The sequence below is a fragment of the Scyliorhinus torazame genome, chromosome 9 (genome assembly GCF_047496885.1).
Source record: "Scyliorhinus torazame isolate Kashiwa2021f chromosome 9, sScyTor2.1, whole genome shotgun sequence".
NCBI lineage: Eukaryota > Metazoa > Chordata > Chondrichthyes > Carcharhiniformes > Scyliorhinidae > Scyliorhinus > Scyliorhinus torazame.
This window is the reverse complement of record NC_092715.1, coordinates 53,100,582-53,117,837: the sequence shown is the minus strand read 5'-3', so window position 1 is coordinate 53,117,837 and position 17,256 is coordinate 53,100,582. Positions and strand designations below refer to the sequence as shown.

General features: G+C 45.7%; 1 protein-coding gene across 1 annotated transcript in view; it reads left to right on the top strand.

Moving 5' to 3' along the window:
* Positions 1-17,256, top strand: part of LOC140429986 (ufm1-specific protease 2-like) — a 116,369-nt gene that overhangs the window by 31,760 nt on the left and 67,353 nt on the right. Inside the window, exon 4 of the mRNA XM_072517562.1 lies at positions 10,424-10,487. Coding sequence (XP_072373663.1) covers positions 10,424-10,487 — 64 coding nt within the window. The remainder of the gene's footprint in view (positions 1-10,423; positions 10,488-17,256) is intronic.

The following is a 17,256-nucleotide window of genomic DNA, read 5'->3' as shown; positions in this document are numbered from 1 at the left end:
GACAATTTAGAATATCCAATCCAGAGCAGCACGGTGGCACACTGGTTAGCACTGCTGTTAAGTAATGGGTTAAGAGACATTGCAATTAGTTGTCTCAATTATGTTAAGTATCCATTAATTGACACTGATATGTAAAGGGGCTTCAGGTGGCCTCTGTCAGGTGATGTATAGAGAGTTTTGTGCAAAGGCTGTTGGAATGAAATAAATGAGTGTTTGTGAAAAAGGAACAGAACTTTAGACTCTTCATATCACAGCAACTAAAACGTCTAACAATTGGTAGCAGAGGATGGTTGCTGTGTAAATGTGAAGGGTTGAAAGATACAACTTTTCCAGATCAAACCAAGGAGTTAGTGAGAAAATAAGAAAAAAAAAGGGATATATGGCTGAACCGAGGATAAGGATGGCTGGATAGGACTATCCTCCCTTATTTTCTGAAAGGAAATCGTACGACCAATGGAGAAGTGCAGTAGTTATGTGGACTAAGGTAACTGCTTTGGGAAAGAGAAAACCAGGTATGGCATTGGCTCTTTCTCTACCATATGGCAGTAAAATCCGAAACAAAGTGCTTTCTGAGCTGGAATTGGAAGAGTTAGACTCAGAAGAAGGTCTGGAGACTTTATTACATTATATAGATAAGATTTATAAGAAAGATGACTTGTTAAGTGCGTATGAAGCATGGTCGGATTTTGATATGTTCCGGATATCTCCATGGAAGACTATATAATGGAATTTGGCAGACTATATAAAAGGCTACAGAAACACAACCTGGAATTTCCACAGTCTGTGTTGGCCTTTAAATTACTTGACTGTGCTAGAGTGAGCAACATGGATAGGCTCCTGGTTTTGACAGGAGTTCAGTTTACTGATAAGGATACCTTATTCGAACAGATGACAAAAGCTTTACAAGCATTTCTGGGGAAACATTGAATTCCGATGGCTCTGATGACCCAAATAGGTCAGCCTGCAATAAATGAAATGAAATGAAATGAAATGAAAATCTCTTATTGTCACAAGTAGGCTTCAATGAAGTTACAATGAAAAGCCCCTAGTCGCCACATTCCGGCACCTGTTCGGGGAGGCTGTTATGGGAATTGAACCATGCTGCTGGCCTGCCTTGGTCTGCTTTCAAAGCCAGCGATTTAGCCCTGTGCTAAACAGCCTCAGAATATGGAAGATACACTACTAAAAGGATGACGAAATCGTATGGCTACGAACAGGGCTCAAGATTATAGAAGGAGACCGAGACAAGGAAATTATGAAGACAGAAACGCAGTTCGAACCTACAATAGGAAGGTGAACCCCAGAAATGCACGGGGCATGATAAATCGATGTTTTCAATGTGACTCTCAATACCATTATGCTTTCAACTGTCCAATTCGTTATGATAGAGTGTTTGAAGCGACACATGACACGGAAGAGTCAGAAGAGGAAAAAGATAGTGACAAGAAAGAAGGCATTGTCCTATTGACAAGCAGTTTTACGCCGGTAATGAGGGTGTTGGTTGCAGAATCCTTCAACTGTGCTGTATTGGACAGTGGCTGCACATCTACTGTGTGTGGAATTGACTGGTTAAAATGTTACCTGGACTCTTTGAATGCTGAAAATCGTAACAAGGTTAAGGAATTTGAAAGTTCCACAAGTTTCAGGTTTGGGGATGATAATACTCTGAAGTCGCTGAAAAGAGTGGTGATCCCTTGCAATATTGCCGGAGTGAATCATTTCATTAGCACGGATGTTGTATCAAGTGAGATACCTTTGCTTCTGAGCAGACCGTTGATGAAGGAAGCACACATGAAACTGGATATGGAACAGGATAAGGCAACAGTTTTTGGAAAGAATGTGGACTTACAATTTACACAGTCGGGACACTATTGTATTCCATTACTGACAAATAATATTTCAAGTAGAGTGGTTAAGGATGTGTTAATGACAGTTGAAAATGGGACTTTAGCTGATAAAAAGCTTGTGGTATTAAAACTGCATAGGCAATTTGCACATCCGTCTCCTCAGAGGGTGAAAAATTTATTAAAGGATGCAGGGGTAAGGGATGACGACTATACTAAACTGATAGAACAGGTTAGTGACTGCTGTGAAGTTTGTAGGAAGTACAGAAGGACATCAGCACGACCGATAGTAACCCTACCTTTGGCCAGGGATTTTAATGACATTGTGGCCATGTACCTTAAGATCTGGGATAAAGCAAATAATATATTTATTTTGCATTTTGTAGATTTAGCAACCAGATTTAGTCAATCAGCGATTGTACGAAGTAAAGAAAAAAGAGTAATTCTGGATCAAATCGTGGAAAAATGGATAGGGACAGGAATGGGTCCACCGGCAAAATTCTTTACGGACAATGGGGGAGAATTTGCTAATGATGAGTTTAGGGATATGTGTGAAAACATGAATATCAGAGTTATGAATCTGGCTGTAGAAAGCTCATTTAGTAATGGTGTCTGTGAAAGAAATCATGCTGTCATCGATGACATGCTTCGGAATATTTTGGCAGATCGACCAAATTGCAGGCTAAATTCAGCTTTAGTATGGGCAGTACATGCAAAGAATTCATTGCAGATGGTTGGGGGCTATAGTCCTTATCAATTAACATTTGGTAGAAATCCTAAAATTCCATCCATTTTGGATGACCAGCCTCCAGCTTGGGAGGGGACTACAATTAGCTCTGGTTTTGCTGAACATTTAAATGCATTACATAGCAGTAGAAAAGCTTTTTTGGAAGCAGAAGTCTCTGAAAGAATTCGCAGAGCTTTAAGACATAACGTACGGCCATCAGATGTCATTTTTCAGCAAGGAGGCATGGTATACTATAAGAGAGACAATTCTAATGAATGGAAAGGCCCAGGGAAGATCATAGCCATAGATGGCAAAACAATTATTTTGCAACATGGTAATCAAACATTCATGAAGGATAATGGGTACAGATTACAAATTTTCAAATTTAGACAGAGCAGACAGACATTACGAGGAACCAGAGTCATCTGGTACGCATGTGTTACAGAACTATGAGGACCAATTAACTGATATAGACATGGTTTCTGTGGAGGAACACAACACTTCTGGTGAATTATAACAGGCCATTTTTCCGAAAGGGCAACTGCCAAAAGTTGGTACAAAAGTGACATACTTGCCTGAAGGTTCTAGTCAATGGAACTGTTATTAGTAGAGAAGGGAAGGCCACTGGAAAGTAGAAACATTGGTTGAATGTACAGCATTCAGGGGAAGGAGTCAAGACAATGGATTGGGAAAACGAAGTTCAAAAATGGAGGGCACAGAAACGCAGTGCCAGTTCAGATAGTACATCGGATAGTGAACAGGTCCGCAGGAAAAGGTTGAGAACTATTGAAAGGACATCCCACAGCGGAAGGGAAAGATCAAGCAGTAGCAGTACAGAACGAGATACCAGGCAGGAAAGGGGACGTAGTTTATCAAGATCTCGGAACATGAGTAAGACTACGAATACTAATAGGAGTAGAAGCCCACATGCACGTGAGATTTTGGTGGCTTCAAATAAATTAGATGAAAAAGTTATCAAAGAAGCTAAACAGCAAGAATTGCATAGTTGGAGTGAATTTGGGGTATACACGGAAGTACCGGATAGGGGACAAAGAGCTCTATCCGACAGATGGATTTGCACGGAAAAGCTTCTTCCAGATGGAACTTATAAGGCAAAGGCCAGGCTTGTGGCAAGGGGATTTGAAGAAAACTTAGAAGACCAGGATTTAAGGGTAGATTCACCTACGGCAGGAAAGGTTATTTTAAAGATCTTCTTGGCTCTGTTAGCCACAAAGGCATGGGAATGCAAATCTATAGATATAAAAGCTGCCTTTTTGCAGGGGCATCAGCTCCAGAGGGACATTTTTCTCCGTCCTCCTAAAGAAGCAGCTAACACAGAAGGGGTACTCTGGAAGTTGAACAAATGTGTATATGGATTAAATGATGCATCCAGAGTCTGGTATTTTTAGGTAAGGTCAATTTTGTTAAAGTTAGGCTGTTGCCAGTTGAAAGCAGATCCTGCAATGTTTTACTGGCACTATAAAGGAAATCTTTCTGGCATTTTTATGATGCATGTCTGTTATAACCTGCCTGCTTACCATTGGCTGGGGACTAATGACAATCCCACAATCCTGTGGGAGTATGAGCTTCCCCAATGAGGGGAGCGGAGAAACCATTAGTAAACTCCATGTATGAAGAAAGCTGGCCAGTTTGGAACCAGCAGGAAGAAGTGTGCAGCAAGGGAAGTTGCTGCTGCTGTTTTATATATATATATATATATGTTATTGTAAATAAATGTTATTACTTTGTATCCTTAAAACTCGTGCTGGATTCTTCATGGCCCTCACAAAACTGGCGACCAGGGTTAAAGTGAATAGCTGTCTACACTGCGGAAGCCACCTGCCTGGATTTTTGTTGGATACAGGTTGGATGTTGTTTTCTATTATACCATGCCTCTGTACGGACGTTTGGATGTTTTTGATGCTGCGCTGGAAAGCTGGAACCAGTACGCACAATGGATGCGTTACTATTTCCGGGCAAACAATATCACCGAAAACGAGCGCCAGGTGGTCATATTGCTCACCGCCTAAAGCCCGCATACGTTTGGGGTGATTAGGAGCCTTACGTACCCAGCTGTGCCGGACACCAAAACGTTTGATGAACTTGTGAATTTAGTGGGGCAACTACTCCTGAGGACGTGGAGACGGAGGTCGACTGCCTACAGCTGCATTGTGTGGCAGCTCCCCATGTGGCCCCCATTAAGGTGACAGTACGGGTCAATGGTCACCCACTTGAGATGGAGTTGGACACTGGCGCAGCGGTCTCCGTGATCGCCCAGAGGACATTCGACCACATCAAGCAGGGTATACAGACCCAATTAACCGACTCACAGGCTAGGTTGGCCACCTATACGGGGGAACCACTGGACATTGCAGGAACTACAATGACCCCTGTTCTTTATGGATGCCAGGAGGGGCGTTTCCCACTTATCGTGGTGCGCGGCCATGGGCCCAGCCTGTTGGGTCGGGACTGATTGCACCATTTGCGGTTGCAATGGCAGCACATCCTCCAAACAGTTTCTGGAGGGTTGACTGAGGTGCTAGGACGATACCCAGATGTATTCCAGCCCGGTTTGGGGAAAATAAAAGGGGGCCGTAGCCCATATCCAAGTCGACCAGGAGCCATGCCGCGCTATTTCCGGGTGTGCCCGGTGCCTTACGCCTTGCTCGAGAAGGTAGAAGGGGAGCTCACTCATTTGGAGAGTTTGGGTATTATCAGGCCCGTCCGTTTCGCTGACTGGGCAGCACCAATTGTACCTGTAATGAAGCCAGATGCCACAGTTCGCTTGTGTGGCGACTATAAACTTACAGTGAATACGGCTTCCTGACTCGACCGAGGATCTCTACGCGAAGGTTGCAGGCGGACTCTCGTTCACAAAATTAAATATGAGTCACGCCTACCTAAAGTTGCAGCTGGACCCTGCCTCCCGACCATATATAACGATTAATACACACCGGGGCTTGTATGAATATACACGGTTGCCCTTTGGAGTATCCTCTGCCTGCGCTATTTTTCAATGTGTTCTGGAGGGCATTTTGAGAGGTTTACCGCGTGTCGCTGTCTACTTGGATGACGTTTTGATTACAGGGACGTCGGAGCAGGAACATTTGGAAAATCTGGAGGCTGTCCTTGGATGCTTTTCGGAGGCTGGAGTCCGTTTACGTCACACAAAGTGCGTATTTCAGGCAAAGGAAGTAGTCTACCGAGGTTATCGGGTGAACCGTGAAGGTTTGCACCCGGGCGCAGAGAAGATGCGCGCAACTCAACAGGCCCCCGCCCCGACTGACACTTCGCATCTTCGTTCTTTTCTCGGTCTCGTAAACTATTACGGGAAGTTCCTCCCCAATCTGGCAACTACGCTGGCCCCCTTACACCTGCTGCTAAAGAAAAATCACACCTGGGTTTGGGGTCAGCCGCAAGAAACCGCTTTCCGGCGGGTAAAGCAACAATTGTCGTTGTCTCGGTTACTAACCCACTATGATCCTGGAAAGCCTTTGCTCGTCACATGTGAAGCATCCCCGTATGGTATTGGGGCCGTCCTGTCCCACAAGATGGAGAACGGGGCCGAGCGGCCGATAGCTTTCGCCTCCCGCACATTGACTGCAGCGGAGAAAAAGTATGCGCAGATCGAGAAGGAGGGCCTGGCAGTGGTTTTTGCGGTGAAACGCTTCCACCAGTACGTGTATGGCCGCCATTTCACTATCGTGACTGATCATAAGCCTCTGCTGGGATTTTCAGAGAGGATAAGCCAATACAGCCCATTGCTTCCGCACGGATCCAGCGCTGGGCTTTGTTGCTTCCTGCATACGAGTATTCTCTGGAGCACAAACCAGGAATGCAGACAGCGAATGCCGACGCACTGAGCCGATTGCCTTTGTCGACCTCCACGACCGGTGAGGTGGTTGCAACCCTACATTTTATGAACACCTTACCTGTCACGGATCACAGATCTGTGAGTGGACCCAGACGGAGCCAGTCCTGTCAAAGGTTCAGCACATAGTCCTGTATGGTGGCAGCATAGACAGCTCCCAGACGAGTTGCGGGCATTTTCCTCCAAGCTGTCAGAATTCAGCGTGGAAGACGGCATCCTCGTGTGGGGGACGCGTGTGATTGTCCTGGAAAAAGGACAGGAGCTGATACTAAGAGACTTGCTCAATGGGCATCCAGGTGTGACCAAAATTAAAATGTTGGCCCGGAGTTATGTCTGGTGGCCAGGCCTCGACACCGACATTGAGAAGGTGGCCCAAAACTGCTCCATTTGCCAGCAGCATCAGAAGCTTCCGCCGGCCGCGCCCCTACATCACTGGGAATGGGCGTGCTTGCATGCAGATTTCGCAGGCCCTTTTCAAGGATCCATGTTCCTTCTATTAATCGACGCCCAGTCTAAATGGCTAGAGGTGCATAAGATGCTGGGCACAACGTCCTGCGCAACAATTGAGAAGATGCGTTTGTCTTTTAGTACGCATGGCCTCCCCGAGGTGCTGGTCACGGATAACAGCACTCTATTCACCAGTGAGGAGTTTGCGAGGTTCATGAAGATGAACGGCATATGCCATATCTGCACTGCCCCTTACCACACAGCTTCAAATGGGTTGGCAGAGCGCGCAGTGGAGACATTCAAACGAGGCCTAAAGAAGCAGTCTTCCGGATCAATAGACACGAGACTTGCTCGCTTTTTGTTTTTGGATAGGACCACCCCCCATGCGGTGACTGGGGTAGCTCCTGCAGAACTCCTAATGGGCTGAAGACTTCGCACCCGCCTTAGTATGGTTTTCCCGGACATTGGCGCAAAAGTACCCCGCGCACAAGAATGGCAGGGACAGGGTTTTTCTCGGCATCGGCCGATTCGGCAGTTTGTGCCCGGTGACGCAGTGTTCGTTCGGAATTTTGCTGGCGGTGCCCAGTGGGTTCCTGGCGTAATCTTTCGCCAAATGGGCCCTATATCTTACCAGGTGCAAGCCCAGGGTCGTCTCCAGTGCAAACATGTAGACCACGTTCGGTCCAGAAGACTATCCCTTCCAAAGATTCCCCGTCCCCGGAGCTCATTGCTACAGCCACAGAGACCAGAGACAATGGAAGGTAGTCCTCACAATCTTCCTCTGGTGCCTCACTCAAAGCCTGCGCAGGTCGTTACAGAACCGCGCGGAGATAGAGACACCGAGATGACAGAGGCAGCAGACTCTGACTCCGAGATGGAGACACAGGACGCATCAAAGGGGGAATCCTCGGGCCCACGGGCCGTGGATGTACAACCGTTACGCCGTTCATCGCGGAAGCGCCGGTCTCCGTCCTGTTACACGCCGCCTGATCCAGCCCCGCGTGCAAATGGTGTCCGGCCTGCGGCAAAACGAGTCCGACGCCCTCCTTCGCCAGGGTCTTCGGTGGATTCCTTGGACTTTGGGGGGGGAGGGATGTTATAACCTGCCTACTTACCATTGGCTGGGGACTAGTGACAATCCCATAATCCTGTGGGAGTATGAGCTTCTCCAATGAGGGAGGCAGAGAAACCATTAGTAAACTCCATGTATAAATATAGCTGGCCAGTTTGGAACCAGCAGGAAGGAGTGTGCAGCAAGTGAAGTTGCTGCTGCTGTTATATATATATATATATGTTATTGTAAATAAATGTTATGACTTTGTATCCTTAAAACTCGTGCTGGATTCTTCGTGGCCCCCTCAAAATGTCGATGATTTTTTGTGGGGTGGGACTAGTGATTTTGAAGCTATTGTAATCTCTGGTTTGAGGAAAGAATTCAGGGTTGGAAGTCAGGCTTCTGGTGCATTTAAATATATTGGACTGGAAATTGGACAGACTAAGTTAGGGGCAACTTTACGTCAGCAATCTTATTTGGAAAGCATCAGCCCAATAGCAATTAGTCGTGGCCGAGTTTCACAAAAAGCCGCAATAGTTTCAAAGATAGAAAAAAAGCAACTGCGAAGTTTAATTGGGCAATGAACTGGCTAGGTAGACAGACTAGACCAGACGTGAGTTATAATGTCTTAGAGTTGAGTACAAAAATGAATGATCCCAAAGTGGAAGACATAATAAGAGCAAATAAAGTGTTGGCCAAACTAAAAATGCAGGAGTGTGTTTTGAAGTTCCCGGATTTAGGTGACCTTAGGCACTTGAAACTCATAGTTTATAGTGATGCGTCCTCGCAAATTTATGTGATGGGGTTTCAAGCGCAGGAGGTTTTATAATTTTCCTTTTGGGGAACAATGGTAAATGTTGCCCGCTTGTGTGGGAAACAAAGAAAATAAGGAGAGTGGTAAAAAGCACTTTGGCTGCTGAGACATTAAGCCTTGTAGAGGCGGTGGATATGGTCTTTTATATAAGTATAATATTGACAGAAATTTTGGGATTAGGGGATTTGGGTAATATATCTATTGACTGTCACATTGACAAGAAATCCCTGTGGGAAAATGTGCACTCTACAAAAAGTGTAAATGAAAAGAAGTTACGGATAGACATCGCAAGTTTGAAGCAGATGTTGGACAGAGGGGAAACAACAAAAATTAAATGGGTCGACAGGAGCTATCAACTGTCAGACTGTTTTACGAAAAGAGGAGCGAGTTCGCAGAAACTTTTGGATATTGTTAATGAAGGGCGCTTGTTTCTGTGATTGTTTTTTTTTCTCTTTCTCGTCCAAACAAAAAAGAAGGGGGGAAATCATGTGTGTGTTTTTAAGTTTCTTGAAATTTTGTTTTCACTTAATTATTTTTTTTTCGCCAAGGAAGAGGAGACTGTTAAATAATGGGTTCAGAGACATTGCAATTAGTTGTCTCATTTATGTTAAGTATCCATTAATTGACACTGACATGTAAAGGGGCTTCAGGTGGCCTCTGTCAGGTGATGTATAGTGAGAGTTTTGTGCAAAGAATGGGTGTTTGTGAAAAAAGAACAGAACTTTAGACTCTTCATATCACAGCAACTAAAACATCTAACACTGCTGCCTCACAGCGCCGAGGACCCATGTTCGATCCCGGCCCCGGGTCACTGTCCATGTGGAGTCAGTACATTCTCTCTGTGTCTGTGTAGGTCTCACCCCAAAACCCCCAACATGTTCAGGGTAAGTGGATTGGCCACGCTAAATTGCCCATTAACTGGGGAAAGAAAATAATTGAGTACTCTAAATTAAAATAAAATAGAATGGCCAAACCACCTCACTTGCACATCTTTGGACAGTGGGAGGAGACCAGAGCACCCGGAGGAAACCCACGCAGACACAGGAAGAATGTGCAAACTCCACACAGTCACCCGAGGTCGGAGTTAAACCCGGGTCCCTGGTGCTGTGAGGCAGCAGTGCTCACCATTTATTTAATGATAATCTTTTATTGTCACAAGTATGAATTTACTGTGAAAAGCCCCTAGTCACCACATTCCGGCTCCTGCTCGGGTAAGCTGGTACGGGAATTGAACCTGCGCTGCTGGCCATGTTCTGCATTACAAACCAGCTGTCTAGCCCACTGAGCCTAACCAGCCCCTATTCCAAGAATTTTATTGAACTCTCTATACATCTCATGAAATCAATCTTTTCATACTGTGTCAGACCATAAAGACAACTCAGTGGTAGAGCGAAAACTGTATCGGTGCCCATGCAGTCTACAACCAATCCTACTGTCATGGAGGTGTGTGTTGCTCTCATCCACTGTTCCATATTGGTTCTCACAAAATGGACACGAATGAAAGAAATCTTTACCTTCATATTTCTCTGGTCACTTTTACATCGATGGAAATGGAAATAATCCTATAGTTTCTGAATCTATCTGTGCCAATACTGCTAATGCAGGACATGGACAGTAAAGTTCTATTTGTCTGCTGTGTTATCACAATGTACAATTTTCATTTCAGGCTGGAGGTCAGTAGATTTTTGAAAAAGACTACCAAAACAGAATCATTTAGATTCTCATTTCCGGTAGGCATACAGAGTATATTCATAATTTTCCATTTTAAGGATTTCTCGAATTTGCGTGTTTATGCTAAGGCAATATCTGTACTGTTTTTAAGATAGCCAGCTAGACTATTCTAGTCGTGATATAAAGTAGAGGCAATTTTCCCTGTCTTCACTTGCATTTCAGGACATTCAAAACCATGAGCATGGTTTGCAACATCAACTACACAGATTCGCGCATCCGATTTATTGTCAACTTCATTTTGTGAAGAGAAAGTGGGCCGAATGGAGGCTTCGCAAACTTAATAATAATAATAATAATCTTTATTATTGTCACAAGTAGGCTCACATTAACATTGCAATGAAGTTACTGTGAAAATCCTCAAGTCGCTGGGGTACACTGAGGGAGAATTCAGAATGTCCAATTCACCCAACAAGCACGTCTTTTGCAACTTATGAGAGGAAACCGGAGCACCCGGAGGAAACCCACGCAGACACACCAAACTTCATTACTTGTTTAAAATTGGTCACACACTCATCTCATAACTTTCCCATGAATGGACAGGGATGTGGGTACCCTGACTTCTAGGAGTGGGTCTCTGAAAAGTTTGCTTTTTGGATGATGGTATCGCTATGTCATGAACAATATTGCTCTTTCGATTTTGCACCACCGCATGAAAGGCACCTGATCTCATTTCATTCATTTTTGTTGCTGTCTAAGTTTTGTTCTTGCCACTAAAAGGATTACTTTTGAATACAAAATGTCAACCATTTTTTTTACAGTCATGAAAACAGTCAGATGGAAAGTTCTTTCTGAGTTCCAATGGAAGTTCTAGATTGAGCAGTTATTTATTGAGGACTAAACGGTAGCACCGGCTGTCTCTCACATATTACGTATGATGTGGAGATGCCGGTGACTGGGGTGGGCACAGTAAGAAGTCTTACAAGACCAGGTTAAAGTCCAACAGGTTTATTTGGAATCACTAACTTTCGGAGCATAGCTCCTTCCTCAGGTGAATGAAGAGGTAGGTTACACAAGCTCATCATATTTAGACAAAGCCAATGATGCAAGATGCTACTTTGAATGCTTTAAATGTGAGACTTTGCAGGTAATTACGTCTTTACCGGTCCAGACGGTGTGACTGGAGAGAAGGATAATCACAGGTTAAAGAGGTGCACATTGTCTCAATGGACAGTTGGGAGGATTTTGCAAGCCCAGGCCAGATGTTGGGGAATTATATGTAGTGAGGCATGAGTCCAAGGCATTGGGACTAATTCTGGGAAGGTGGGAACTGTTCAAGCTCAACAGGTTGCAACCCAGCATGACCGGGACCAAGATCCTCGCAGGGGTATTGGCTAGTACTGTGGGGGAGGGTTTAAACCAGAGTAGCAGGGGGATGGAAACCTGAGCGAGGAGACACAAGAGAGCGAAACAAAGATAGAAATGAAAGATGGAAGAATAAAAGGCAAAAATGGAAGGCAGAGGAAACAAGGGCTAGCAGGAAAAAAAGACCACAGTACAAAATTGTGTAAAACAGGCCTAAAGGCACATTATCTGAATACAAGGAGCATTCACAATAAGATAACAGCGCAAATAGATGTAAATGGGTCAGAGTCACCAAGACTGGGAACTAAATATCCAAGAGTAATCAATGTTTAGGAAGAACAGTCAAAAAAGGAAAAGTAGGTGGGCTGGTGTTGTTCATTAAGGAAAAAAAATCAATGCATTGGTGAGAAAGGATATTGGCTCAGAAAATCAAGATGTAGATGAGGATTAGGATTCAGGAGAGTCACATTCCTTAGATAACGAAGGATACGTAGGGGAAGATTAGGGTGCCTTGGATAACGAGGGATATTGTGAATCTCTTCAAAAAGAAAAAGGAGACTTTCTTGTACGGTCTGGAAGGGTGGGGTCAGTCAAAACCCTTGAGGAGTATAAATAACATAGCAAGGTACTGAAGCGGGAAATTAGGAGGGCTATGAGGGGTCATGAAAAGTCCTTGGCAAGTAGGATTTTAGGTTAATCCGAAAGCTTTTTATTCATATGTAAAAAGAAAGAGGGTTGCCAGGGAAAGGATTGGACCACTTAAGGATAGTGGGGGGACTCTATATGTTGAGCCAGAGGAAATGGGCGAGGTACTAAATGAGTACTTTGCATCAGTGTTCACAAAGAAAAGGACTTTGCGGTAAATGATTTTTGGGTGCGGTGTGTGGACAGTCTGGATCATGTTAACATCGAAAAGGAAGAGGTATTAGGTCTTAAAAGATATTAAGGTAGATAGGTCTCCTCGGCCGGATGGGATTTACCTCAGAATACTGAGGGAGCAAGGAAGGAAATTGCTGGGCCTTTGACTGACATCTTTATATCCTCATTGGATATAGATGAGATCCCAGAGGACTGGAGAATAGCTAATGTGGTACCGGTGTTTAAGAAAGGTAGCAGGGATAATCCTGGAAACTATTGAACGGTGAGCCTCATGTCGGTAGTAGATAAATTATTGGAGAGAATTCTCAGGGACAGAATTTATATCCGTTTGGAAAAAAAATGGACTCGTGGGATGAGAGGGGAGGTGGTGAGATGGATACAGAACTGGCTCGGTCACAGAAGGCAAAGGGTAGCAGTAGAAGGGTGTTTTTCTGAATGGAAGATTGTGACTAGTGGTGTTTCGCAGGGATCGGTGCTTGGGCCTCTCTTGTTTGTAGTATACATAAATGACTTGGAGGAAAATGTAGCCGGTCTGATTAGTAAGTTCGCGGATGACACCAAGGTTGGTGGAGTGGCAGATAGTGTTGAGGATTGTCAGAAGACACAGCAGGACATAGATAGGTTGGAGACTTGGGCAGAGAAATGGCAAATGGAGTTTAATCCAGACAAATGTTAGGTAATGCATTTTGGTAGGTCTAACATGGAGGGGAAATATACTGTAAATGGCAAAACTCTGAGGAATATGGAAAGTCAGAGAGATCTGGGAGTGCAAATCCACAGATCTTTGAAGGTGACAACACAAGTGGACAAGGTAGTCAAGAAAGCATACGGAATGCTTGCCTTCATTGGACGGGGCATTGAGTATAAAAACTGGCAAGTCATGCTGCGGTTGTCAATATTCTCTGTTGAATATTCTTTTGTCTACAATGTACGTACTGTGTACGTTCCCTCGGCCGCAGAAAAAATACTTTTCACTGTACCTCGGTACATGTGACAATAAATCAAATCAAAGTTGTATAGAACCCTGGTAAGGCCGCACTTGAAATATTGCGCACAGCTCTGGTCGTCACACTACCAAAAGAATGTGGAGGCTTTGGAGAAGGTGCAAAGGATGTTTACCAGGATGTTGCCTGGTCTTGAGGGTGTTTAGCTATGTGGAGAGGCTGAATAAATGCGGACTGTTTTCATTAGAAAGACGGAGGTTGAGGGGTGACCTGATGGAGGTCTACAAGATTATGAGGGGCATGGATAGAGTGCATGGGCAGGGACTCTTTCCCAGGGTGAAGGGGTCAGTCACTAGGGGGCTTAGGTTTAAGGTCCGTGGGGCAAAGTTTTTTTAAAATAAATTTGGAGGACCCAATTAATTTTTCCAATTAAGGGGCAATTTAGCGTGTTCAATCCACCTAACCTGCACATTTTTTGGGTTGTGGGGGTGAAACCCAAGCAAACACGGGGAGAATGTGCAAACTCCACATGGACAGTGACCCAGAGCCGGGATCGAACCTGGGACCTCGGCGCCGTGAGGCCGCAGTGCTAACCCACTGCGCCACCGTGCTGCCCTCCACCGTGCTGCCCTCGGGGCAAAGTTTAGAGGCGATGTACTGGGCAGGTGTTTACGCAGAGTGTGGTGAGTGCCCGGAACGCATTACCAGGGGAGGTTGTGGAAGCAGATACATTAACAGTGTTCAAGAGGTATCTTGACAAACACTTGGATAGGATGGGTATAGAGGGATAAGGCACAAGGAAGTGCTGAGCATTTTGGCAAAGGTTGGTATCATGACCGGTACAGGCTTGGAGGGCTGAAGGGCCTGTTCCTGTGCTGTAGTGTTCTTTGATCTTTGTATCAGTCTGGATGGAGCTAACAAGCAACAACAGATGTAAACATTCGTGTAAGTTGTCTACAGGCCTCCAAACAGTAGTGCTAAGATAGGGGATGGCACGAAACCGGAAATTAGAGGTGCATGCAGCAACAATAGAAAATAGGAGCATAGGTGGGCCATTTGGCCCCTCGAGGCTACTCATTTAATATGATCATGTCTGATCCTCCATCACAGTGCCATATTCCAACACTCTCCTCATACCCCTTGACACTTTAAAGCATTGGTCTGCTGGGTTAGCCCTGTGCTAAACCAGCCCCGAGGTGCCCTCGATGTAGCCAGAGACGTTCTCACACAGGGTCCCATTGCTTGATACGATAGGACGGCCTGGTGTGTTGGCCTTGTATATTTTCGGGAGGCAGGAGAGATCTCCAATGCAGGGAGTATGTGGAATGAGAGCATGTCGGGTGCTCTGAAGGTCTGGATTCAAGGTCTTGATCAGTCTGTTGAGTTGTCGGTACAATTCTTCGCAGTAGTCCGTTCTGTTCAGTATGACGGTGGCCCCTCCTTTGTCTGTTGGTTTGATGACGATGTTGCGGTTGGTCTTGAGAGCGCGGATGGCGTTTCATTGTGCTTGGGTGACATTCGAGGCTTGTGAATGCAACTGATGAATCTGGCATTGATGCAACTCCTAACGGCTTGAGCATACATGTCGAGTCTAGGGCTCCGGCCTTCCGGAGGGGTCCAATTTGACTCTTTCCTGTTCGGTTGCCCCGCCGCAGATCTCTCGGTCTGCTGTTCCAGTTCATTGGTTGTCTCATTGGGTTCGCTGTCGGCCTCTGTGGAAGAACTCCCGGAGCCTCATTCGCCTGATGAATTCCTCCGTGTCTGCCGCAAGATTGATGGGGTCCATTTTGGTGGTGGTGCAGAAATTGAGCCCTCTGCTGATGAATTTGATTTTGTCTGGTTGAAGGGTGTAATCCGACAAGTTGACAATAGATTTCCCTGTATTGTTTTCTACTGTGGTACTGGGGAGGCTTGGTCGCTGCTGGTGGTGATGCCGAGTTTCTCCAGCTTCCCGTTCTTGGTATGCATATAGGTGGCGTAGTATTGTTGTTTCATCTGTTTGGCGGTGTTCCGCAGCTGCTCTGCTGTGTCCTGAGCACAAGTTGAAAATATGGACTCTATCTTGATTTCCAGGTTGCTGCGTCTGCTGTGGAGCTGGTGTACGAGGTGGTTGTGGAGTGTGAGAGAGGTGCGATGGCAGAGTCTCTCAGCGTAGTCTGTGTTGTAGGTCGACTTGAGTGTGTTTGTGATCTGTAACCCTTTCGGGATCTTGTCTGCTTTCTTGCATCTTTGTAGAAACTTAATGTCAGTGTCTATATGAGCAATCTTCTTGGAGATCCTCTCCACTTTGAGCCGGCAGTTTGCAGTGTCAATGGTAGCCATGATGTGGAGATGCCGGCGTTGGACTGGGGTGAGCACAGTAAGAAGTCTTACAACACCAGGTTAAAGTCCAACAGGTTTGTTTCGAATCACTAGCTTTCGAAGCACTGCTCCTTCCTCAGGTGAATGAAGAGGTAGGTTCCAGAAACATATATATAGACAAAATCAAAGATGCAAGACGATACTTTGAATGCGAGCCTTTGCAGGTAATTAAGTCTTTACAGGTCCAGAGAGAGGGGTAATCCCAGGTTAAAGAGGTGTGAATTGTCTCAAGCCAGGACAGTTGGTAGGATTTTGCAAGCCCAGGCCAGATGGTGGGGGGTGAATGTAATGCGACATGAACCCAAGGTCCCGTTTGAGACCGTACTCTTGTGTACGGAACTTGGCTATAGGTTTCTGCTCGGCGATTCAGAGTTCTCGTGCGTCCTGAAGGCTGCCTTGGAGAACGCTTACCCGAAGATCAGAGGCTGAATGCCCTTGACTGCTGAAGTGTTCCCCGACTGGAAGGTAAAATTCCTGCCTGGCGATTGTCACACGATGTCCGTTCATCCGTTGTCGCAGCATCCGCATGGTCTTGCCAATGTGCCACGCTTCGGGACATCCCTTCCTACAGCGTATGAGGTAGATAACGTTGGCCGAGTCGCATGAGTACGTACCGCATACCTGGTGTTCTCACGTGTAATGGTGGTACTCATGTCGATGATCTGGCACGTTTTGCAGAGATTGCCATGGCAGGGTTGTGTGGTGTCGTGGTCGCTGTTCTGAAGGCTGGGTAGTTTGTTCATAGAATTTACAGTGCAGAAGGAGGCCATTCGGCCCATCGAGTCTGCACCGGCTCTTGGAAAGAGCACCCCACCCAAGGTCAACACCTCCACCCCATCCCCACAACCCACTAACCCCACCCAACGCTAAGGACAATCGTTGTACACTAAGGGCAATTTATCATGGCCAATCCACCTAACCTGCACATCTTTGGACTGTGGGAGGAAACCGGAGCACCCGGAGGAAACCCACGCAGACACGGGGAGGATGTGCAGACTCCGCACAGACAATGACCCAAGCCGGAATCGAACCTGGGACCCTGGAGCTGTGAAGCAATTGTGCTATCCACAATGCTACCGTGCTGCAAACAATGGTTTGTTTGAGGTACGCGGTCTCTTATGGCTTTCTTATGGTATATTGTGAATAGCTGGGGTGCAAGCACTGATCCCTGAGGGACCCCATTATTCACTGCCAGCCATTTGAAAAAGGCCCATTTTTTTCAACTCTGTTTCCTGTCTGCTAATCAAACCAATGGCAAAGTTGCCACAGTAATCATAAGTGA